This window comes from Silurus meridionalis, chromosome 23 (genome assembly GCF_014805685.1).
Source record: "Silurus meridionalis isolate SWU-2019-XX chromosome 23, ASM1480568v1, whole genome shotgun sequence".
NCBI lineage: Eukaryota > Metazoa > Chordata > Actinopteri > Siluriformes > Siluridae > Silurus > Silurus meridionalis.
The window spans coordinates 21,257,118-21,284,110 of NC_060906.1; the positions used below are offsets into that span (position 1 = coordinate 21,257,118).

Here is a 26,993-nt window from a genome sequence, read left to right on the forward strand (position 1 = left end):
AATGTTTGAGAACCACTGGGTTAGAGTTGGGTTTGATTTTGGGGTTGGGGTTTGAAGTTGTGTATGCATTTGAGGAAAGTGCTTAGCTTGGGTTTAAAGAGGGGTTTGGGGATAGGGGTGAGGGTTGGATTTGATTTTGGGGTTAAGGTGTAGGGTTCAGGTTTGGGGTTTGAAATTGGGTGGTGGGTTAGACATTTAGTGTGGGTTTTAGGTTAGAATTGAGGTTAGGTCAATAGCTGCTGTGTCAACCAACCAGTGTATAGTCAACAAAAATCTTCACTAGAGCACCAGTGAAGTTCCAGGTCCTTGAAGTCCGAGTTAAGTAGAAAGCCATGCAGAAATAAAGTAGCCCTATTTACTACGTTCTTTGAGCACTTTATGGCACCGAATACCCCTCATTGTGTGGATCCCTGCAGCTCGAACCTAATCTGGCTCCATGAAAGAGTTGGGAGAAAGGCTTTGAACATCCCAAGTGACCTTGAAAGCCTGTAGAGTTGAATAGAAAAAAATTGAGAGCATCTTTTTTTTTTTTTATATTATTTTATTACATTTTTCATGCAATTGAATGTGAGCATGCTGTCCTTTCTCCTATATTTGCTAAATCCATTTTCTGAATGAACTTTGATTGTGTACATCACATGATTAATATAGGATTTCATTCCTATTATATACAAACCTCCCAATGGCATTAAGGTGTTATAGTGCCCCAAATGCTGTTCTGTTCTATTTAGCCCTCTCTCTAGTCTCTGCCTCATCCTGTCTTCCGTAAATGCCCTGAGAAATAAATAGAACAGGCTCCACAGTGGAGACTGTGGTGGTCTAGCTCTGTCGACTTGCAATAAATCCTTGCAAATGAGAAGCGTAATTGCTTTTAAGTGCCCTTTTCAAAATTGTCTGCTGCTAGTTCCAGGGCGTGATCTACTGTGTCAGCCTTTTAAATCCTGAGTAACTCTGATGCTATTAAGGGATCGCTAATGATGCTTACTGCTGGGACGGGGGTGGGAACCGACAGGCAGGTGCAGCGCGTGTAATAACAGAGCTTTTCCTAATCGTCTCCTGCAGTTAAGCTTTATAGTTCAGCTTTATCTTTCATTAAAGGTTTGATCACTCGTTGTGGTGGAAAAGTGGGCTAACTTTTCATGGCACAGGTCAGGAACTGTTATACCAAAGCCCTCTCGAGTTCTCGAGTGGCGTTTATTTGTTTTTCTATAAGCGCGTAACTCGAACGGAGGCACCTACACTAATTCGTAGTAATGCACTAATTCTAATACGTTAACATAGTAACCACTCATTCACAGGGGTATGTGTAGGTGGCAGTTATAACCCAACCATTAGACTCAATAGTTATTTAAAAAGATATATTATTTAAAAAAGAAAATTATAATTACCATAATTTCCGGACTATAAAGCGCACCCATATATAAGCCAAAGATTTGACAAAGATTTTTATTTTAAGCATAAATAAGACGCACCTGTCTACACTGAAATCGATGAACTTTACACAGGCTCTAACGGAAGACAGTGTCTGTTACACGGTGTAACGGGTGAAATATGTTGTGGCTCCTTTAAGAGCAGAGCGGCATTTTGGGAATAGCCTGCCGCCGCATTTTTTCCGGTATTACTGCATGTGTGCAAGACCGAGGAATATGTCCTTATTATTTTCTGATGCTCATTTCTAAGTTTCTTTGACTAACCCGTAACGCTGTTGCCAAGAAAAATGAAAAAGCACGAGTTTTGGAAACCTGTCTGTGCTTATATGATTTCTGTTGCAACTGGAGTTAGCGAGCTCTCCCTTCACCCAGACTCAACGCGTTACAACGCGGCTTGTATCTAAACAGTAGCTGAGCAAGAAAGTCATTGTTCACTGTCTTCCTCCTTCCTTTCACAACTAATTCTCTCGGGAGTTTATCTTTTGGCATCGTCGTGCATTTAAAAAAAACTAAACATTTTTTCTCCTGATGCCGTGCAGCTCAGAACACAGGTGAGGTGCGTTTTTTCGTTTATGTTCGGAAATTTCTTTGGTCTAATGTTATGGGGTTCAGTTTTTTGGTTTGAAGTTTGTGAAACCGGAAAAAAACCAGGAAAATTCATAAATTAGCCGCTTTGTTGTTTAAGCCGCGGGGTTCAAAACGTGGGGAAAAAGTAGCGGCTTATAGTCCGAAAAATACGGTAGTTTATTGCTGCATTTAATGAACGTCTTCAGGGTCAGTGCTTTGTGTCAGTCGGTGAGTTTTCCTGAATTCCTGGTTTGTTTCTTATTTTATCAATGAGGCAAAGACGGATATACAGCAAGACCTAAAATCTTTTAACCACTTTAAGGCCCATGAAGCTCAAAATGCACAAAAATCACAAAAGAGAATGCCACTTTAACAAGCTAAAATGAGACATGCATCTCTTTTACCGCGAGACTCAAGCGCTCACAAGTTTCATCATGAAATTCGGCGTCGAGTTCCAAGCATGCGACGAGTGACAAAACATTTATCCTAACCTTACAAGTACCGACATATTACTGTACGTGATAATGGGAGCTAACTTGATTGTGTTATGTAAATACACACTCACTCAGCCAGAAGCCAGTGCAGACAAGGCAGTCTTTTATTAACAAATGCAGTCAAATCCAAAACATCAGGCAGGAATCGTGGTCAGAAAAAAGGCCAAGATCAGGTGAAGAGCAAACAAAGCCACAAGGGGCACAAAAGGAATCCACAACCAGTAAACAGACAAAGGAACGTTAACGTTGTAATCCAATATGTGATAAAGTACAACACTCTCTCTCTCTCTCTCTCTCTCTCTCTCTCTCTCTCTCTCTCTCTCTCTCTCTCTCTCTCTATATATATATATATATATATATATATATATATATATATATATATATATATATATATATAAATAAAGTATATATATATATACATATACATACAGCTATATATATATATATATATATATATATATATATATATATATATATATATATATAGTATGTGTGTGTGAGAGATTGGGTACACCTGCATCTAACTAGTAGCTGGAAGATGCTGTGTTTTCTATGATTCAGTATCTGTGTCAGCCATGTTGGAAGGCTGTGGTGTTTGTTGGGAGTTGGAGTCTCTAACTGACTGTGAATCACCTTCATAGTGGTGACAAACACGTGAACATTCTTGCCTGCTGAGCTTCATGACATTCACCTAATATTGATTATAATCCCCCCCTCTTTAAAAGCACACTGCCCAGTGTTGTATTTCTAAGTAAAGTTCCACCTTTCTTCACTGTCTCCAGAAAGTGAAAACCTCTTACCAACCGCGTTCATTGTATCGATTTATTTATTGTCTCTGAAGCTCCATTTTGGCCCGGGATCTCCCTTGAAACCACGCGTTTTGCCTCGCCTGCACTCGAGTGAATTGCCGAGCTAAAACAGGCCAAGAGTTTCTATATTTTTCATTCGGTAATGCAGCCTGACATCGTTCTTATGCATAACGCTCTTACTTGTTTACCTCAGTTTGATCTGATAATAGCGTCTCTTTTTCTGCAGTTAATCTTTCAGGCCCAGATCAGGGCTGCAGGGTTATCTGCACAAACAGCACTCTGTTTGATGAAATTTTGAAGCATCACTTCCATTTAGAACATTGCCATTCATTAGGGATTTTCATCAGGCCAGTGGGAAGTGCAGAGTAATGATTTTTGATGGGGTTTTAAACCATGTGACTCCTTGTTCTGTTTGAATGCTTCTAGATATGGCATGCAAAGAATAGGCTGTATTATAGTGATGCTGTTTCTGAAGAAGGTTTATGCCTGAATGCTCTAATACGGTGTGGATTTTTTTATTAGGTTGTCTCTTATACACTTATACACTTTATTTATATATATATATATATATATATATATATATATATATATATCGTATCGCTATTGTCATCGTATGAATATAAAATCTGAAGTCAAACCATCGTTACTCCATGACCATATATATGAAAGGCCAACAAGCTTGTCAGTGTGTTTGCATATTTTTTTCCCCCAGTCTTGGACACTTCCTGGTTTCAGATTCTTTTTAATCCTAAAGAAAAGAAGGAAAAAAAAAACAATGTTCACCTTTCACTGAAATCAAGTCAGGGATCCCCATAGAATTTATATTAAATGTCAGGGAACAACAGGCTTTAATTTCACCGGACTTCTAATATGTTTTGACATTTGCACCATTAAAGACAGAATAAATGATGAAAAAAGTGTACAGGAAGAGACCATTTAGAGTCAAACCAATGTTTTGATATATTTGTTAAATATATCAGCTTTTTGGTAATAAACGATCTTATAAGCTTTCCTAATCAATGTTGGCACTAATATGATCATTTCTAAGCATGAGTGACTTGTAATCTTAGTATCTTCATTATTCTATATATTATATTATAGTTAATTATTATATTATATACATTTTTGTCGTAATTAAGAGGTACAGCATCCCATCATCGTGAGAGATTCCAGCGCTGCGGCTTCTGTACCGATCGATGCGGTCTGCCTGTCTTTCTCTGAACACGCTTTCTCTAGCAGAGTCCGTGATTATGTCGAACAGCACATATCCACCCACCAGAGGCACAGAACAGACGGCTGGAGGCTTCTGAGCTCCAGTCTGGAGGATTCCTGTTTAGAATTGAGTGTGACGGGTTAACAGCCGACCTTGCCAAAGTGCCAAGGACGAGCGCACACGTTTTCCAGCAGGAGGAAGAGAGACGGATGGAGACAGAGATGGGCTTATGCCTGACACACGCGTGTGATGTAGTTCGGCTTGGTGGGATGCTCAGAGAGGAAAAAAGGGGATTGGGGGGGGAGTGGAGGGGGCGCTCAACATGAACAGAATGAGTAATACAGAGCAAAGTGAAAAAACTTTGAAACTCTGATGCAGCGGCTTCGCCTTCCGCATCAGCACTTAATGTTCTTTTGAAGAACCATTAAGAAGTCTCAGCATGCGCTCTTCTGTTTTTTTTGGTGAACTCAGCTCTTTTTCTTTGCCTCTCCCTCTTGTCTTAGCACGCTTTGGGATTTGGAAAGATTCGTTCTTTTTTTTCCTCCCTGCGATTCTGCTTTTTCAGCGCCAAACCCTCTCTTATCTCTCCTTTTAACCTCGGGATGATAGTGGCAAACAGAAGCCCCCAACAATGTGTTTTTCTTTTTTGTGGATAAGATCTGCGCAGTGCACAGAAGGTTTGGAGCAGGTGAAGGTTGTCTGGATGTCCTCCTCAGTGTAGGAGATGACATGAGGGTTGGAAGGGAGAAAAGCTGTGGGAGGAGATGACAGCCAGGCAGTGGGCAAAGAGCAGAAAGGAGCCCCAATACACATGGGCAACTTTATCTGATTCGTTCTTATCTGCCTGCTGCAGGATTCCACACACACACACACACACACACACACACACACACACACACACACAGGCAGCCTGTGTGTCTTTCAGCCTTGTCTGTTGCGATCAAGCAGGCTGAGAAGAACTGAATCAGAGAGAAAGGGCAAAACATGTACCAGGGCCAGTCATATACCATATGCCAGAGTGTCAGTGGGTGAAGGTGTACCTGACAGCAAGTTTACTAGATTTCTTTCTCTCTCTCTCTCTCTCTCTCTCTCTCTCTCTCTCTCCTCTCTTTCTTTCTTCCTCCCTCCATCTTTTCTCTCCCAGGTGTTCAGAAAGAAAGCCGTCGAACTTGGAGAGAAATTACTGCCTGCCTTCAAGACACCCACAGGCATCCCTTGGGCTCTTCTCAACCTTAAAAGGTCAGTCAAACACACACACACACACACACACACACACACACACACACACACACACACAAAACCCATAACAAACACGATATATTTCATTCTGTGTCACATCTCAGGCTTTTTGTGTTGTACTTTTGTTCTTCAAAACAATTCCATTTGGTAAAGCAAAATAATAATTAGTGTGAGGTGAAATTAACAATATCCAAAAATGCTGTCATAGTAAAACAATACTGTATGAAATTTACTATTTAATAAATCACTTCTACTTCAAATTATATCTTTTTCGCATATTCAGAACTAATCAGTGTTAAAATCTATTTCTTGTGGCTTAGAATTAACATTTTTTTATGCTAATTAAACAGAATTTTTGATCAATCACCTTCCGAAGTTACACTATATAAAATTTTAGCCCAAAATTGGAGGCACACAATTGTACAGGTTGCCTTTGAATGTGATAGCAATTTCCGGACTATTAAACGCACCCATATATAAGCCGCACCCACTGAATTTGACAAAGATTTTTATTTTAAACATAAATAAGCCGCACCTGTCTATAAGCGCAGGAGTCTACATTGAAACTAATGAACTTTACACAGGCTTTAATGAAAGACAGTGTCTGTTACACGGTGAAATATGTTGTGGCTCCTTTAAGAGCAGAGCGGCATTTTCGGAATAGCCTGCCGCCGCATTTTTCCGCTATTACTGCATGTGTGCAAGACCGAGGAATATGTCCTTATTATTTTCTGATGCTCATTTCTAAGTTTCTTTGACTAAACCGTAACGCTGTTGCCAAGAAAAATAAAAAAGCACGAGTTTTGGAAACCTGTCTGTGCTTATATGAGTTCTGTTGTAACTGGAGTTAGTGAGCTCTCCCTTCACCCAGACTCAACACGCTACAACGGCTTGTATCTAAACAGTAGCCTACCAAGAAAGTCATTGTTTACTGTCTTCTCCTTCTGTGGAGGTTTTTTCTCCCGATGCCGTGCAGCCCAGAACACAGGTGAGGTGCATTTTTTTTCCGTTTCCGTTCGGAAATTTCAATGGTCGAATGTTATGTCGCTCGGATTGTTGGCTTGAAGTTTGTGAAACCGGGAAAAACCCAGGAAAAATCCATAAACTAGCCGCTTCGATGTTTAAGCCGTGGGGTTCAAAACATAGCGGCTTATAGTCCGAAAAATACGCTAAATTGTTTTCATTTTCATTAAATTTCCTTTCCTTGGACCCATAAACCTGTTCCAGCATGACAATGCCCCTGTGCACAAAGCTATCTTCATGACGATACGGTTTGGAGTGGAAGATCTGCTTATCTCAGTCCTATTGAACACCTTTGGAATGAATTGGAACAGCACACCAGGCCTCCTCAGCTCATACCTGACTTCTTCTGTACTGAACATCTTCCCAGAAGAGTGTTAAGCAAATGGGGATTAAATGAAAAATGAAATGTTCAAGAAGCACTTATGATCAGATGTGCACAAACGTTTGTCCATAAAACCCATAGAAACCGAATGAGTTGACGCTTCGCAAACACACTATCTATGTGTGAGTGTTTCTTACACTTTCTGATCTTTAGTGTCCAAGAAAGAATAGAAAGATCCCCTGTGTGTGTGTGTGATTCAGCTTTTTTCCTTTGTGTTTTGGGCTGTTCTTCAAGCATTTGTGCAAAAGCATGTTTGTGTTCAGCGTCGGAGTTTCAGCAGTAAAAAATGTGGAGAGACGGTTGATCCGGATTCGGCGCTGCTTGTCTTGTTCAGAGCTGGAACGCTTTCTAGCAGCAGCTGGAAGCGCACTGGGTTAGCGTGCGCCCTACAGAATAGAATCCTGATCGAGGGGGCTTGATTGGCATGGGCAGTGCTGTATGAAACCCAAGTACTTCCTTTGCCATCTGTGCAAGCAAGTGGGCAGCAGTCAGAGAGAGTGATAGCGATTCAGCATCTAGTTCTTAATCCAAGGCCATTATTGTGTGTGTGTGTGTGTTTGTGCGCGTGTGTGTGTGTGTGTGTGTGTGTGTGTGTGTGTGTGTGTGTGTGCATGGGTATGGTTTAAACATTGTTTCTGTGTGGTTTTGACTTAAGTAAACCAGAACTTCATACGTTAAGGCTTTGTATCGGTATTGTTTGTCATGTTTACTAAAGGTTAAGGTTACCTTAGGAACCCCATTGCTTAGTAAAGTAAACTTGGCACAGACTTAAACTCACTATCGGTTTGTGTAGAACTCAAGAAACAATAGATATTTTACCATCTCATTGTATTTATGTCTTTTCCAATCCAGATATCAGGTTCAAGGGGTTGCATATGGGCAAAAAATCTTCAGAAACTTTTTGGAAACTTTCCAGATGACTGTCATCTGAGGAATTTTGGAAATATTAGATGGAAGATGGAAACTTACCAGGAATTTATGGGAATTTGTGAGAATTTTTGGAAATGAATCAGAAATTTGGGAAGTTTTATGTAAACTTTATCATATACAAACAAATGTAAACATTTCGGTTTTAAGCTGAGACGGATGCAAACTAGTTAAAATGTAAACTTAGATTCAATTGTAAATAGAACAATTATAGATATTTCCTAATATGTCTTTTACAATATTACAGTTTGCTCTACTTCTTTCAAAAACATAAGAAAAATCGTAATGTGTCCAAACGTTTGAGCAGTACTGTACTTGTGCATGTTAAAACTAGCAAGCAGAAGGTAGAATTAGCATCACAGCTTGATCTAGCTAGCCTCAAAATTGTCAATGAAATAGTGCTAGCTTATGTTTAGAATATCTGATTTACTGGCTGGTTAGCTACTGTATAAACGCATATTGGTATTTGCTAGTAAAATCTTAACACCGTATATAAAATATATTTACCCACGTAATATCAAAACTTACTTGAATTAGTATATTCTGCAGACTCGAATGCAGAACTGTGGCTTCAACATTCTTGTGGTCCTGCATCAAGTGTGTTGTGTACATGTGGTTGATGAATGGGCAACTGAAATTGCATTAAATCTGGTTGTTTTAACCAAGATTATCCTGCAAGATCTTTTCAACGAAATCACAGTTTATTCTCATTTAATTTCCATTAATTTCTATAGATTTTTTTCCAGTCTTGAAAATTCCCAGAATTTTGCTTCCCTAGTTTGTCAATCACACATCAGTCTTTATAAAAAATTGTATAGACCATTATAAAAATGTGTGCATTGTATACAACAAATATGTATATCATTCCTCCACAGAAACCATGCAAGGGTGCTTGCTTCAGTGTTGCAACCCCTCATAATTCTCATGCCACCCCCTTGCCACCCCATAAATAATTTTCTAGATGTGCCCCTGGTGTGTGCCTAATGTGACTGCAGCGTCTAATGACTAATGGCTGAGATGGAGATAACATTTTGAATGAGACCTTTTCCTCCAGCCTTTCTCGCGACCCAACGTCTGCACTTATTAATTAAATTAAGTGTAATGAACTAATGATTAGGAGATAAATGAAGGGGGTTTATACCCTCGTTACGCCTGTTGATGCATGCCATCCCTGGATCTTCATCAGCCATGCGAAAAAAAGAGAAACAGAAAAAGCAGCAGCTGCTCTCAGACAGCACTTCACCCAGGTGGCCGAAACCCCAGCACGACCCTTAATCAGCGCGAGGCGTCATCCTGATTTGTTTTGACTAGGATCAAAACTCATCAGCGGGGAGCGTCTGTCATTTTTGACTGGATGCTAATTCGTTGAATGTTTGCTCTAGTCTTTAATCCGCACAAAAGTCAAACTAGGCCCGCTGCCTAAATTGGTGTAATTATTCATTGTGCTAATGACTAGCTTCTGAACATGTTTTGCAAAACAGCTGAGAAAAACATATTGGCGACGCATAAAATTAAGCCTCAGATTTATCAGATATACAGCTGCTTGACTATAAAGACAATGATCCCATAGTTAAAGGATAAACAGACTTGTGCTGTAGACAGAACCTGCAAAGGGGAAGGAATATCTCAGTGGTTAAGATGTTGGACTTCTGATTGAAAGGCTGTGAGTTCAGATCCCAGCACCACCCAGTTGTTGGGCCCTCGAGCAAAGCCTTTATCCCTCATATCACTCTGGATAAGGGTATCATCCAAATGCTTAAAATGTACAAAAGCCTGAGGTAGCAGTGTTAGCCTTTAAAAAAACAAAAAAAAAACAGCATTTAACAATTTATTTTTCCCCAAACCAGTCTTGTAGGGGTCTGGCTTTTCTTAATAGTTCATGAGGTGGTATCAAAAGGTTTCGAGACTAGTCTATGTTTACAAGAAAGTAATTTATTTTTTAAGTTTACACACCAAACAGTCCCCTTACACAGCAATACAGCGCCCCCAGCGTTCCTGCCACTTCTGGAATGTGTAGTGGAAGTCTTCTTTTCAAAGCATGTCGATTCAAGCTGGATCTCCACAATGGGGGTCAAAATGGATGCTTTGAGATTCATCTTCAGGAAGAGGGCGAAGTCCGCAGGTGGGTTGGCGCGAAATCGTTGTTCCGCCAAGAAACTCGTGTGTGAGGAGAGATTATTGACCAGGGGGACTTTTGAATGCTGGTGCTCCCCATGACTGTGCATGCAGTCTGCTGCTGTCTGTTTGCTTATTACCCAACTAGTCTCGAAAAATCTTTAACACTTTTTATATTACCCTGTCACCTTTAGTTTGTCCATTACCGATTGAAATATTTTTATAGTAAAATTCTTTCTGCTCATTGATTTGTCTTTACAAGAACATATTAAACTTTGTACACCCCAAGAAGAGGTTCTCAAGGCTTCTTCACTTGCTAAAGAGAATGGTTCAATGTTGTATATGTTGGTCCAAAAAAACACGATGTTTTATAAAACATTCTGCAGGTCTTTGCGGTCAAAATGGAGACTTGCAGGGTAGTTGTGCTTGAAAAAGTGAGGTAACTAAAAATTTTGTATTCAGTCAACACTAAAGCAGTTATTTATAACTTAATAATTGGAGTATGATTGTTAGGTGAAATGCATACTCCATGATTTTGTGTTTTTAAATAGAGTTCAGTGTCTTAAAATTGTCATAAAAGCTTCCTCATGGTGTCTTCACCATTCCAGATGAGCCAGAGCAGCAGCCATCAACGTTTATATAAAGAAGTCCCAATACTCTGAACCCATTTGAATATCGACGTCTGACCCACTTCCAACATAGACTCTCCCAATTTGGTCATTTCACAACCCAGTTTTGAAAGGCCAGAAGCTACTGCCTTCTTTACGCCAACCATCATCCTCCTTCTCCTACTTTTCTTCCTCCGACTTAGTTTCAATCCTGTGAGTAACAGCAGCGAACTGAGGGACCAATAATGTTACAGCAGTGCAGCTGAGAACAACCTTGACCCAGATTTTGTTTGGCCAAGATCGAGGGGCTCTGTGGGGGTGTCACACTTGAAAACCACACACACTTGCATTAAAAAACAAACCGAGAGAAAAGAACATAGAAGACCGGAGTATGTCTTTTGTGGCATTAAAGCAAAAGCGATGCTGGGGTTTTTTTCAGTATTGGGAAAAAGCAGGAAAGATTTCATCATTTTTTTAGGGAACAGTCATACAAGGGATACAAATGATGTTTCCAGCTCTAATGGCTTTTTAGGTTTCATTGCACAGTCAAATTAGAGGCAATCAGTGCTCTAAACGAGCGAAAAAATGTGTGTATGTAATCACATTATCCTAAGACTCTAAAGATTATAAAGTTAATTGTCATATGCACAGGAAACTGTTTTTTTTGCCCCATACAATGAAATGTTTACTCCTCCAAGCAGCCTATGACATATCTTATGGACGAAACAGTAAATATTGGAACTAGAAGTTGTTGACCCTCAGGATTCAATTGTTTGGACCTCATTTAAAACCCTTTGACGTTAGTTATAAAGGAGCAGTGGTGGGCTGCACAACAAGCGTTTATTCTTATAAAAGTAAAACCTTTTATAAGAATGTGAACTTGTGAGTGCTGCCAATGGGAATTTCTGTCTTTACCAGTTGGGACGTCACGATCGTGTCCCGTCTGCTAATTTCGAAGAAACAGGTTTTAGCCTTTAAAAAGAAGTCCCTCAAACTCCACTGTTCATTTATAACTAATGGCAAGAGGTTGGAAACGAGCTCATACTGGTTCTTAACAATTACCCCAAAAAGTTCCAGAATTTTCTGTTTCCTTGCACCACCCTGTATGATGCAAATGCGAGAAACAAAAGTGTGTGCATGTATACAGTGTGCAGTTTGCAATGTAAACATTGTAGATATGCAAAAGTCCTGTGTAGAAGGGGTGTGTGTGTTTGCATGTGTGCAAAGTATATTGAGGTAGTGGTCGTCTAGTGTCATTGTTGATATTCGGACGCCATTGGATGAGGATTAAATATTAATTATAAAATGGCTGAACTATTTTTATTTGCTATCAAATGGACTACGATGCTAAAGAACACAGCAAGTATTGTGAGCTAGTGTGTTACGAGGCAAATGTCGCTATGTTACGATGTCAGGGTGTGAACGTTGAAGCTCAGCATGTTCAAGCGAGCCACCGTTTATAGCACTCAGTGGTAAGAGAGGTGGAAAGCAGCTGACAGGAACAGTGCAGATAAACAGTTGGCCTGCTGACAGTTGAAAAAGGGGAAGTGGGAACAGTATTCGGAAGGGCAAGTGTGTTGTTTTATATGCTTAGCACACAGAAGTGACATTGTATTTAGGTTAAAAGTTATGCTAGTAAGGATTTTTCCATATCGACAATAAAATGAAGACTGTTGAACTGCAAAAAACAATGTTTCCCAGAAACATTGAAAAGGGAGGTGTAAACTGTTGAACTTAATTCTAATGCAGCTTAGCAAGGTTACTTTAGTGCTAATAACCTACAGGATGTTTTTAAGGTTCTCTAAGTGTTCTCGTATAGAATGACCTATTCACAGGGGTCTCTGAGCTCATATACATTTAGATCTATGGCATTTGGTAGACACTGTTATCCAAAGCTACTTTCAAGAGCAGTTCAGAGTTAAGGGCCTTTCTCAAGGGCCCAGCAGTGGAAGCTTGATAGTGATTTCAGCTCGTGACCTTCCGATCAAGAGTCCTATCCCTTAACCATTAAGCTGCCACTCAATGCCTCAATTGCTCCTGAATATGGAAAATGGTGGCGTCTTCTTCAAGGTTGTTCATTTTGAGAAAAAAAGGCTTGCTTTGCTGCTTTTCTCATTCTGAAACAGAGCATTCTGGGGTATGTCAAATGTCCCATGTGGACTCTAATGTCCACAGCCATATCCGATAGTCATCAGCCGGAAGGGAGTTGGCATTAACTACAAACAAATGACTCATAGGGTGAATCCGGCTTCCCCTCGTTCGGACTTTACAGTCATCCTGAACAACTTCTCTTTATTGTCTGCAGTGAAGTCGGCCAAGTTAAGTCAAATTAACGTCAGGCTGTGGTAGGAAGGGAAATCTGATTTTGGCATTGTTTTATTGGTCTTAAGAGACATCATAAAAGGCAGGCAAATGGGTAGCGTGGAATGAAGATAGTCCATTAAAATTAAGCCTCTTTGTTCAATTCATTTTTATATGTATAGCACTTTTAACAATGCAAATGGGCCTGAAGCAGATTTCCAGAGATGAAGTGGTAATAAAAGAATGTATAGGTTTGTTCCTTATAATTGTAAGTGGATCCCTAATGAGTGAGCCATCGGTGACTGTGGCAAGGAAAAACTCCCCGAGATGGCATGAGAAAAACTTTTAAAATCAGAAATAAAAATATGATTTCTTTGTCTTTTAGTTCGAAATAAATCCCAAACTTTGGGTCATTTTTCTTCCAGAGTTTAGCGGGTGGTGCGTCTGTAATAATGGTCCGTAAGGAAACACAGTGCTCCGTGTGTAGTTCAATGGACGAAACGAAGCATTGAGTCAAATCATTTGTATAATTCTTTGGATTTGAGTTACTCGAGGAGACGTACTCTCATTTTTGTGAAACATTAGTTTGAATTTTCTTCTGAAAACACACTGCTGTGTTATATTCCCTTTTAACTTGAAGGTTATGTGCGTTTTCTGGAACTCGTTTCATTTTAAGTATGAGCGACTGCAAGTGCAAATTGTAGAGCATTCAGCTTGTCAGAATGTAAAACCATAGCAACAGCACTCTGACTTTTTTTCCCCTGATGAATCAAATTGCTTATTTTTTGTTTGCTATCTTAATTTGAGATGGACTTATCATTAAAGGTTTAGCAAAGCAATGTTGATGGAATTCTGCAGCAGTGGTTTTAGTGGCTGTTTTATCTTAAACAACCTTTTGTTGGATGGCTTGATAGCTTCACCTTCGCTGTGAGGCTTGGGCTTAGTTCAGGAAGTCAGTTTGCTAATGGAATTGTGAACAGGGCCCATGCTGAGCCTTTCGGGGAGAAACGACGCGTAATAAGCAGCTTGAGACAAAATGTGTTCATCAGCATGGAGTCGGTTAGTCTGTGTGTGTGTGTGTGTGTGTGTGTGTGTGTGTGTGTGTGTGTGTGTGTGTGTGTGGTGTGTCCAAGAGGGTGGTTTAACCCCCATAATCAGGCATTAGCCTTTCTCTCCTAGTAGAAATAACATTCAGTTTGAGCCAAGACTGTAAAGGACTTGTCTTTTCAGCTACTGATGAAAAGGGAGAAGATGGAAAATGAGTTGGCTATAAAAAAAAAAGTTTTATTAGACATCCAGGCTTAGAATAGCTTGACTTTTTTTTTCCTTTCCTTCTTTATGAAAACTGGCCATCAGTTCATCACATTTGCACGTAATCAATGTAACGATCCAGAGAAGGGCTTTGAGTAATTTCTTCATGATCCAAGTGCCTTGATTACAAGAGCCATTTGCTTCTTCCACACCAATGAGTAATTCTTTTTTTTCTGTTATATCTGAAATTGAGGAAAAAAAAAAAGCTCAGCTGCATATTAGCCAGCATGGCTGCTCCTGCTGATGATTTACATCAGCAGGATTGTCAAACATGTGACCTTATTGCATTTCCTTGGTCTAACATGAGTTCCTGAGAGAAAAATCTATTAACAATTCATTGGATTTTGAAAATATGCTGAAAGACGGGCTTATTGAGTATCAGGCAGACACTGTGTAAGTCCTAATAGCTACAACCATGTGATTTGATTAGCAGTGTGTAGTTTTGCTCCGGATCAAAGCAAAATTCGTTGTTATTGCCATGACATTATATTTGTTATATACATTGGAATTAAATGTTTCTTCAGGACGATGATGCAAATGTTAACAGTATGCAAGTCTTATATAAAATGCAATATATTTTATGAGTGTACAATAAATACACACAACAGAATTGCAAAATTGTCAGCAGAAAACTTCCATATTAAAAAGTGTTGATGCAGCTTTTTTAGAGAGCAGGTTTTCAGTTGTACTGAGTAGAGGTCGGGCCATTTTTTTTGGCATTGTTTTAATTAATCGGCATCGATCGATTGTGCTGCAAATGATCCTGATAATTAGGCAGGTGCCCATACCAGCATGGGGCAGTACTCTGTATTTGACATTCAAACAGGGAAGAGCTACAGCTGTAAATATATCATCATTACTAACGGATTCCTAAAGCTTTCTTTAATCACGTCTGCCAAGTTGCAAAGACAAGAGCAAGAATGACAACAAGTGTCTGTAGGTTCCCTCTTTACTCTGTCATTGTTTGCTTTTTTCAGTTCTGTTTTTAGTTTAGTTTTTTTCCTCGTGTTCTCAAGCTGAATAGCCAATTGAAGATCTCTTACTCCCCTCCAATGCGACATGCCGTTTAACTAGAGCCAACGGTTACGGAACACACTGGAAAATGTAAAGCCGTCTGACTCTCAAAAAACCCAGACATTCCCTGTCGGCCAACCATCAGCTTGGTGTGTCCCAGGCTTTAAGTTTGAATCTTTCGTTTTTAATATAGCCTTGTATATTTCATTGGATCATGATCATGATGCTACTTTTGGAGAGAGAATGTGAGTACATGTGTGGCTACACTACACTAAACGAGAGAAACGGGTTCCAAAACTTGTGCACTGATTTGAGGTTGTGTTGTTCAATAAATGTGTAATGTAAGCAATTTTCTGTATTACGTCTAATTAATTAACTGTTCGATTTTATGAGATAAAAGGGAGGTTGGGATTGGGCAAATATGGGCATCGACAAGAGAAAAAAAAACATTTCGGTCGACCTCTAATATTGAGTCACCCTCAGTTAGGTAAACCTATTGAGCATGGGGGGGAACCAGGGTGTTAAGTAATTTAGGGAAGAAAGTGTTGAAGAAAGTCTTCTGATGGTAACACTGATGTTTTCAACCTTCTGCCAAAAACTGGAGGATGAAGCGCCCATAAGCATGGTGAGTGGGTCATACAGGGTTGCTGAATTAGGAATCCATGGTGAGTAGAGAGACCCAAACAATCTTTCCAGCTGTTCTCTGCACTGTATGGTACTGTCATTAGAGGCCATACAGTTTCTCTACTATATAGTGAAACATCTGGTGAGGATCACACATTTGTAGAAGAACCGAATAGAAGGAAAGACCTTGAATCTTTTTAGCCTCCATTGGATGTAGCCTCTTGGGTCTCCTTGGCTAGACAGATGGTGTTTAGGGAAGGTCTGCACAGTGCATGTAGGGGGTGTGGCCTCAGTAACCCTGTAGTAAGTGTGTTGTGAGAATTGCACCAATGAATGTGCAGGGTAGAAATTCAACGGAAATTGCATTCAATTTAATAGTTTCAACCAAAATTATCCTGCAAGATTTTTCTCTCTTATAGGCTAACCTGCAATTTTGTAAATTCCCAGTTTATTCCCATTAGTTCCCATTAATTTCCATGTATTCCTTTTAATTCCCATGGAGAGTTTTCAGTCTTGAAAATTCCTGGAATTTTTCAACCCTAGTTCTGATGGTAGGTGTACTGAAATGGTGGTGGGAAGACCGCCATGTCTGTCATGACCAGCTGCTTGAAGCACTTCATAATGATAGGTGTGAAGTACAAGCAGCTGGTTGCATTTCAGGGAGGATCGTTTCTTCTTGGTGGTTCTCTCGAAACACAGAGAGACAGCTGCTTGGCAAATGGTAATGATATTGAAGAGAACATCTGCAAGCTGATCATCACATTCCCTGAACACCCGGCCAGGTGTGTTCTCAGAGCCTGCAACTCTTCCTGGTTTACTCTGGAAAGAGTCTTCCTGATGCCAGTTGCAGACAGACAGTATACCTTTTTTGGTGGAAATTGTGGTGATCCTCCATGCTGGCATGCTGTTCTCTAATTTGTGCATAAAATTTGCTAAAATATCTTTGTGTACCGTGATGCCTAAATGCCTTTTGCACATGCTCTTTGTGTCCTTGGTATTTGGGAAGTGAACGTGTGTTCTTTCTAAATCGTTATGCTAAACCTCGCTAATAGCCAAAGACAGATAAACAATAGTTATCTGCACGACTGCCCTGTCAGCATACCTACAGGCAATGTCTTGAATTTTCATTTTCAAATACACTTTAATAATCAACCACGGTTTCTGGTTTGTACGTTCACCGATCGCCTTGAAGGAAGTCACATCATCTATGTACTTGCTGTAGCAAACAATCTTGTGGGCTTATGGTTTTGTAGCAGCCTCTCTGAACAGTTTCTATTTTGCTTGCTCGAAACACTCGTGCTGAGGTGGCGCCCAGAAAAGGGTCTTGTCTTGTTTTTAAACTGGATGGTAGGTGTTGGCAGATGTTTGTATGATGGAATTAGCATACCAGAGATGTGGTCTTAGCAGTCAAGTTGAGGACAGGGTGCAGCCCTGTAAGTACCTTTTGAATGCTAACAAGGTCCAAAGTGGTTGTACCTTGGGTTTGCGATATCACCATGCTGATGGACTTTTCTCAGGATTGACTTTAGGTGATGTTGAAGTTCTCAGTGACTGTATAAATTCTGTCAGGGTAAATCTTCTGTAGGTTACCGAGAGCCTTGTAGCCTTCATTTTGCACTTCCCTTGTGTTAACACCAGGTGGTGGTATAAAAAATTTTCAAGACTAGTTTTGTAACATGCCAACAGATGCCAAGTCAATGTGTGCAAACAACCAATAACAACGACAATGCTCCTTGTCACAGAGCTTTCTTCATACGAAAGTTTCTCGCCAGATACATGATCTCAATTCCGCACTCACCCTACTCACCAGATTTGGCTCCTACAGACTTCTCCTTTTTCCAGAAGATGAAGATCCGCTCAAAGGTCGTCGTTTTGACACCATTGTGGAGATCGAGGGTGAATCACAGACGGTGTTAGACGCGCTTTAAAAAGAAGAATTCTAGGACACCTGGCAGAAGTGGCAGGAACATTAGGAACGCTGTATTTCTATGCAAGGGGACTGTTTTGAAGGTGATAGTGTGTAAACATAGATAAATAAAGTGCTTTCTTGTAAACAGAGCTAAACTTTTTGATACCACCTCGTAGACCAGAAGAATGAGCGTAATGGCAACCTTTCCTCTCCCTGTCATAGTCAATAACACTATTCTTTTAATTTGTAGTTTGGAGGGAAAGTGGTAGCCCGGTCGTTAAGATGTTGAACTTTTGATCGGAAGGTCAGAAGATCACAGCACCACCAAGCTGCCACTGCTCAGCTCCTAAGCAAGGCCTTTAACGCTCAAATGCTCAGGTGTAAGTCACTCTGGAATAGGGTGTCTACCAAATGCCATAAATGGAAGTGTAATGGAGAGGAGACTGGATTGTAACCACATAGCTAGGGTTAGCTTTTAGCCTTTAACCATGCACTCTACTGCCTCACACACCAGTTTTACCATTAGGCAATACTGTGATCACAGGGTTTGGTTTACTTTCAAGCCTAAGGTTTTGTAGCTGTTGATACCGTCCAAAACCTGTTGCTTATGTGGTAAATTTTCCAGTTTCCAGCTGTAGACTGAAAGTAACATGCAGCATATTTGTATACTTTTCCGTAAATTTATTTAAGTATATCTACTCATATTTACTTTTTTTAATAGTTTTTTTGTTTTGTTTTTGCTAGCATAGTCAAACTTACCATCAACTTATACCTCAAAAACCAAGGCATGCGTACAGCTCACTGCCAATCATATTACGGTCACACAGAACCATTTTGATATTATAGATAGATAAGCTTAATTGCAGTTATTTTTCCTTGTTCGAGTAATGTAACGTGTAACACACTGTGTGTATTTTTGCAGACCTTCCCAGCAAGTACACAAGCCGTAGTGCCATAACTGGCAATCGTTCAAACATTAAATATTATGAACTACAGAGAAACGTTATTAATGAGATTAAAAAAAGGCAAATCTGTAGTTTCAAAAAGGGAGTAGAAACATAAAAAATAAATCAACACACACAACACACACTGCAACATCCATTGCCATAATCTCCTTAAAGCTTTTGGAACACAGCACAGCATTTTCATCTTTTTTGTGTCATTTTTTTTTTAATTAATGTTCCAAGCTTTAATCAGCTTTGAAATGAACAAAGAAATTGCTTTGGCACCGTTTATGTACTTTGTGTGTTGCACTGTGTGTATGCAAGGTCTTTTTTTGTTGTTGTTGGGGTTTTTTTTGCGGCATCAGGGCCTGGCTTTTAAAGTGCATAATATATTTTTAGTTTTTTCTGAATAAATGCATAATTCATTATGGATTTATCATACTGTTATATCATCAAAGTGTGTGTACTTTCAGAAAGGGGTGGAGAATCGATGTACTTTATTATCCAAATCCAAGCAAGTACAAGCCTCAATGTGTTGAATTTTAATAGTATTTATTGGTGAAGTGAACATTTAAATGCGAAATATGACAAAGAAAAAATGGCACAAGGAAATAACATCAACAGCTTCGTTATTAGTAGCACATGTGATCCAGATGCATGTAATTCACACAAACATTCTCTAACGCATTCTCTCTCCATATTTACAATAACTAAAGTAAAGAAACCATTATTTTTTTTTAATATATTTATTTGGTCAATGACAGTTTTAACTTGTCGATGCTGGCAGAAGGTATCTGGTGCTAGTATGGTGCATGGTATATAAGGAGGTGGTAGTTTAGTGGTTAAGTCATTAGACCCTGGATCGGAGGACCACAAGTTAAAATCCCAGCACCACCAAGCTGCTACTACTGGGCCCTTGAGCAAGGCCCTTAACCCTCATATGCCCAGTTGCAAGTCACTCTGGTTAAGGGCATCTGCCAAATACCATAAATGTGAATGAATAAAAATAAGCAGGATAAAAAATGGCTAGAAGTGGATTACACCATTTATATGCACCCTGCTTCAGGTCGGTTGGTGGTTATTCGCCTCTGCATCATGCATTTAAATCATGTAACAAGCACCTAGTGGATTCTGCCTTACTGATACAAACGAAGTAAACCAAACAAGTACGCAAAATCCTCCTTAGATGTTTTTCACTTAACGTGTTTTTTTCTCATTACTATTTTTATTCTATATTATTCTGGATGCATCTTTACTCATATTATACATCATATGGACAAGTATTGGGACACCAGATTCTTTTCAGGTAAAGTTGGAGGCAAATAAATGTATAGGATAAATTTCGAGCAGGTCATTTTCCCTTCATTAGAACTAAGAAACCCAAAGATGAAAAAAAACATGACCCTGTACACAAAGCCAGCTCCATTTAGATATTCTTTACATGGATTGGCGTGGAAGATCTCCTGCTATAGGCCTCCAAACCTATTGAACACTTTTGGCATAAATGTGAATGCTGACTGCACCCCAGCCCTCCTCACCTCACCTACATCACTACCTCAAATCTTTACAATCACACTCTAAACTCTAGTGTTACATCATCTCAGAAGAGTGGAAGTTATTATATCAGCAAATGAATACTGAATATGGAATTGGATGCTTTGAAAGCATATACCAATCTTATGGTCCGGTGTACACAAACTTTTTTCTTCATGTTGTGTGTTTTTGTACTTCACTTGAATGGTGATTACAGAAGTGCCATAAAATTTCTTACAGCAGGAAAGTTTGCCTACATCAATGTCAGCATCGTGTGTTTATGTGTAACGATCATCTGTTATATATATATATATATATATATATACATGCTAATTAAAAAGGTTTCAGCATAGGTGTCACGATACCAGTGAATTTGTTACGATGCATATTAATTGAATTGAAGTGTTGGAAAAAGGAAAATAATCATATTAACTATAGAAATAGATCATATATGTATAGAAAATGTGTGAAAAGCATTACGTTAATTAAAGTGTCACAGTGAGGCAAATGAAAGTCAGTTTAATGCTGCACACGAACAAAAGAAAACGGCTGTTTTTATCATTAATATAATAAGCAATCAGACCTTTTAAAGAATAGTGATCAGTATGGGGTAATATACCTATTTTCTGGACTATAAGCTACTTTGTTTGGGTTTTTCCCAGTTTCACAAGCTTCATGCCAAAAAACTGAGCCCCATAACATTAGACCAATGAAATTGCCGAACAGGTTCAGGTGAACCAATGAAATTCTTTATATTAAATTAGATGTGCTCCCACTGAATCGGCCCGCACCACATCATAAATATGGATGATGTTCCTCTGACGTTTGACCTGCCGCTCACTCGGAGTGTCTACAGGAAATGCGAATCATTCGTCACGCTGAAAACAACCGGGCATGAAAACACACACCTCACCTGTGTTCTGAGCTGCACAGCATCGGGAGAAAAGATTCACTGATGGTGATTTTTAAACGCACGACGATGCCAAAAGAAAAACTCGAGAGAAATAGTTGTGAAAGGAAGGAGGAAGACAGTGAACAATGACTTTCTTGGTAGGCTACTGTTTAGATACAGGCCGTGTAACAGACACTGTCTTTCATTAAAGCCTGTGTAAAGTTTATTAGTTTCAGTGTAGACACCTGCGGCTTATTTATGTTCAAACTAAAAATCTTTGTAAAATTCAGGCTTATATTTAGATGCGCTTAATAGTCCGGAAATGTTGGTATTATAATTTGGTAATTAACACATTACAGTACAGAATTTAGCAAAACAGCAATTTACAGTACAGTATAAACTTCACAGTATATATGTATATAGCGGTGGGCATGTGGATGAGAGTACGCACTCCTGTGTTTGCAAAACAACTTTTTATCTATTATTTATAATTACTTATTATAAAATATTACTCTATTGATTATTTTTATATTAATATAATCAATAGAATAATATTTTATAATAAGTCATTATAAATATAATAATTATAAGTAAGTTTAACCATCATAACTCAGGGACAATCTGTATATAATGATAAATATTTATTCTTTATATTTTTTATATAATATATTGTTTATTATTACTGTTTATGCAATATTATTCTATTATTTGTGTTCTTTCTTTTAAATATCAATATTTATTAAATTTCCCTTTTTTTTTTAAATATATTTTTATGTATTTTGTTTGTTTCATAATTAAGCAATTCAGTTGTTAAATCGAAAGTTTTAAAAGTCATAATTTTGAACATGAAAACACTAAAAGCTCTTTTTCTTTAAGAACCAGTAGCACACTATTCTTTTTCACTCACTCACTGTGCCACACCATAATTTCACGATCAACCCATGCTCTTGCCTCCTGGTATTAATTTGGCTGATTTCCATTCTTCCTCTCAGTCCTGTCAGAATGTAGCCGTGAAAAGTTCAGCGAAAAAAAAAAAAAAGAAGAAAACTCTTCCAGGGCGCTAAAAATTTTGTGCCATTAGCGAGGAGACAAGCCGTAATTTGTCTTAATTGCCGCTGATGCCGAGGTTTTGTCAGAGCAGATCTCTTAATGATGCCGTCATCTTAATCGCATCTGGGCGGGAAAGTGGAACGTCCATTAAGATGTCGGAGGTCAGCTGAAGTCAGCTGTGGATTTATTGGGCATCGGATAACACTTCGGTGGAAGCGGAGACTAGTTGATGTCGGAATAGATTTCGCTCGGGTGCTGATCAAAAAGTGTTTCATCCTCACATCAAATGTGCATTTAAAGACTAACCATATGGTGTTCGTGTTCGTCTTTGTCTCTGCAGTGGCATAGGCCGGAACTGGCCGTGGGCGTCCGGAGGCAGCAGCATTTTAGCCGAGTACGGCACGCTGCACTTGGAGTTCGTTCATCTGAGCAAGCTTTCTGGGAAACCCGTGTTCGCAGAGAAGGTGAGTCACAACCCAGGGGTTGAACCCTGGCTCCAACAAGCTGCAGAGTCACACCAAGTTGCACTTTTTAGCAACCTTCTAGGCCACTATGTAGGTGTACAGTTACTTACAGTAGTCTACCTAATGCTGAGTGGCTTTTACGAATAGAAAAAAAAACAAGTGCCTCAATACAGCAGTGTTTTTGCCTTTTTCTAAGAAATTGACAATAAATGAAACACTAGATAATACGCGGTCATAGAAGAATTAACAAAGGAAAGGGCTTGTGGGAAGCATCCCAACGTGAAACAAAGCAATTACTTTCGGTACGTTTCGAAAAATGCGCATCCTGATATATTCTGGTTGAATGCATAAATCTGATCGTTTTAGAAGTTGTCCTTTATTTTGTGGCTCGGAGACGAGTCCCAGCTGTAACAAATGATAAATAGACGCAACTTTGTCATTGCATAATAATTGCATTGCAGTTTTACTAGAATCTACTAGAAGTGCAAACAGTAGCAATTTTGCAAATTGAGCATATGTGAGAAGTTGTACAGTGAAAGATGTGTGTAAAGCACAATATCTGTAGAGAATGTGCGATATAAAAATGTTATATAGAGTATTTGATATGTACAAATATACAAAACTTATACACAGTCTATTTACTGTACAGATGATTTATAGACATGAGGTTCATATTAGTGCATCCTTTGCTGTTTCTATAGTAACGACTTGAGACGTGTATGGGTCATATTTGAATAATAAGCAAAAGAAATGTGTTTTATTAAAATATATAATGATATACAGTATCTCACAAAAGTGAGTACACCCCTCACATCTCAGCAACCATTGCAGTATATCTTCTCAAGGGACAATACTATAGAAATTTAACTTGGATATATTTTAGTGTAGCAGTGTAGGTTTACTATCCTCTAAAAATAACTCAACACACAGCAATTATTGTCTAAATACCCGGCCAAAGTGAACGTCAAAACCGTGTCAAAAGTGTCAGTATTTTGTGGGGGCACCATTGTTATGTAGCGCTGCATTAATCCTCCTGGGTATGGAATTCACCACAGTTGCACAGGTTGTTACTGGGATCCTCTTCCACTCCTCCATAATGACATCACAGAGCTGCTGGATGTTAGACACATGGCGCTTCTCCACCTTCCGCTTAAAGATCCCAACATGTGCTTAATAGGGTTAATTTCTGGAGACATACTTGGCCACTCCCTCACCATCACAATCACCTTCAGCTTCCTCAGCAAGGCAGTTAGCATCTTAGCGGAGTGTTTGTGGTCACAATGATGTTGGAAAACTGACGTTCGGTGAAGGAAGGGTATCATGTTCTGCTTCAGAATGTCACAGTACATGTTGAAATTCATGTTTCCCTCAATGAACCGCAGCTCCCCCAGTACCAGCAGCACTTGTGTAGCCCCAGACCTGTTTTTTCCCTCTAAAAAAGGAAACACTTATCATGGACAAAGATTTAGTGGATAAACCGTATAGAAACTGAACTTTGCTTCAAACCTGGTGCATTTACTCAACTTATAAGTGGTACAGTAATCCTAGTCCTTGTCTCAGCACTAAACACAGAAAATCACGGTGAGTTTTCACAAGGGTCAGAGTATACATGAGCAAACTGATCAAGATCGAATACAAAAACAAGTTGCACAATTGGGTCCTAATGAGTTATTTGAATTTCAGTTTACTGTAAATGAAAATATAAGCATACACTATATTGATAAACGTTTTGGGACACCTGAGATTTTCAGCCATATGTGGTTCTTTCCCGAATCGTTACAGCAAAGTTGGACGCACAAAACTGTATACATTTACATTTGCGGCATTTAGCAGACGCCCTTATCCAGAGTGACGTACAAAAGTGCATTGAGTCTTTAGTAATGAATAAATCTACACTGGTACACAAGATTACAACCTTAATATAAATAAAGCTCTTGAATTCTACAAAGCAAACTTGGAAAGTGCTAATTTAAGTGTTTCAGGAAGAGGTAGGTCTTCAAACGTCGCTTGAAGATAGAATGATGGATGACATGTATAGAATTTCTTCACTTGAAACTTCCATTCACTTGAACTAGGAGACCCAAACCTGTCCTGGCATGACAATACCCCTGTGCACAAAGCCAGTTCCATGAAGATATGCTTTACTTGGGTTGGAGTGGAAGATCTCCTGCTATTGAGCTATTTGCGATAAATTGGAACGCTGACCGCTCCCAGGCCTTCTCACCTCACCTACATTACTACCAGATTTACTAACACCCATGAGGCTGAATGAGCACAAGTCTTAACAACACACTCCAAAATATAGTTAAACATCTTCCCTTAATGAGAGTGGAGGTTCTTATAGTAGGACATATGAACTTAATGTGAAATAGAATGTTCAAAAAGATATACCAATTTTGTGGTCCACAAGCTTTTGTCCATAAAGAGTAGCTAATGTTTGTTGTTTTATTGCTGTCTAGTTGTTAAAGGTGTTTTAGTTTCATCGTTATCTTCTCAAACACCCCCACACTGTCAGCAGCTCCCAGCACAATCCTCTTTTGTTTTTTTCTGGATCTGAACGTTAAGCTACACTGCCTCATAAACAGAGATAACAGACCTTTGAGACGAAAGCTCACACTTACACACTTACAGCTGGTCAGAAAGACACTCGAGCGTCCACACTACTGCAGCCCTTAAAACCAGCCACCATTTTCCCACTGTTTTCCAATCAGAGGTCTCGTCCTCACGTCTCTGCTCCAGTGGGGGGCTGATAGATGATTCCATTACACACCCTGAATGAGGCTCTACTTAACTCTGAAAGTGACCTGCACTTTATAGATTAATGAGTGCAATCTACACTAGAATGCACGTCTGGCATTTCGAGCACGTTTCATGTCCCCCTGCGTCTTTCATCAGAGCTGCAAAGCAGAGCGTTTATAAAATAAATAAACGCCTTATTTCAGATTATTTTTTTAAACCAGACAGAGCTAGACAAATTACCCATGATGCCGCATTTTGTGTCTATCTCCCCTGCTAAGCGAACCGTGCCGTACTTAAGCACCCGTGCGAAATTTGATTACCCTTCATACCCATGGACCATGTTGGGTGAATTGTGGGCGTGGCTAAAAATACTGTAGCCTTTTTGATCAAATTCAATTGCCTTGATAGTGTCGCCTTTCAGACTTGAGTCATTTCTGACTCTTTTCATTTTTTGCTTTAATTTTTTTTTTACCTCTGTAAGTAAAATCAGCCATGATCGAATTAGATCAAATACCAAATGTCTTCCCAGCTCCTTTATTTGCACCCTACCTATGTATTATTCATATAATAAAGATAAGTAATAATTAAGTTTAGCCAAAAATTATACATGACAAAAATGTTTGTGTTTGTATGGAAATGCATTCTCTGTTATTGTTCTAATTAAATATATGTAAAAAAAATTTGTTAATTATTTGTATTTTTATTTATTTATTTATTTATTTATTTATTTATTTATTTATTTATTTTTGACACTTATACCTAGTACTGGACTATGTTAAAGTTAGTCCCGGGTTGCAAGAACGTTCTCAAGAAGATAGATATGACCCTGTATCATTTATTGTGCATTTTGCTCTTAAAGAGACATTATACAAATTTGCATACATAATTACAATACAAGATTATGCTAAAAAAATATTATAAATATGTATGTATGCGTGTGTGTGTGTGTGTGTGTATGTATGTACTGTGTGTGTGTGTGTGTGTGTGTGTGTGTGTGTGTGTGTGTGTGAGAGAGAGAGAGAGTCTCAAAATGTTCAAATATTTAAATGTATGCATGACAGGCAAACGTAGCAGCAAATACGCAGTACGATACGTTGGGAAGCTGCCAGGATGTATGCATCTCGGTGTTACATCGCATATTCTTTTCTGTGTTTTTGGTGATTCAAAGCCCAGTTTTAACTCTTGCCTCGCTCCTTTTTATCGATGTCGCCGGACACTGAATCAGAGGGCACTGATTAGTCTTATCAGCTACAGGTGTGCTTCTTACCGCTCACTTTGTCCAGGCTCCACCCTGCACTCGTGAACTGGTGCTTGTCCACGAGCCTGCTGCCAGATGTATAGATGTGTGTGTGTGTGTGTGTATATATATATATATATATATATATATATATATATATATATATAT

At 39.1% G+C, this 26,993-nt stretch overlaps 1 protein-coding gene across 1 annotated transcript in view; it reads left to right on the top strand.

The window, feature by feature from the left end:
• The window catches only part of man1a1 (mannosidase, alpha, class 1A, member 1), a 124,494-nt gene that overhangs the window by 79,630 nt on the left and 17,871 nt on the right, over nt 1–26,993 (top strand). Inside the window, exons 5-6 of the mRNA XM_046835646.1 lie at nt 5,658–5,752; nt 22,726–22,849. Coding sequence (XP_046691602.1) covers nt 5,658–5,752; nt 22,726–22,849 — 219 coding nt within the window. The remainder of the gene's footprint in view (nt 1–5,657; nt 5,753–22,725; nt 22,850–26,993) is intronic.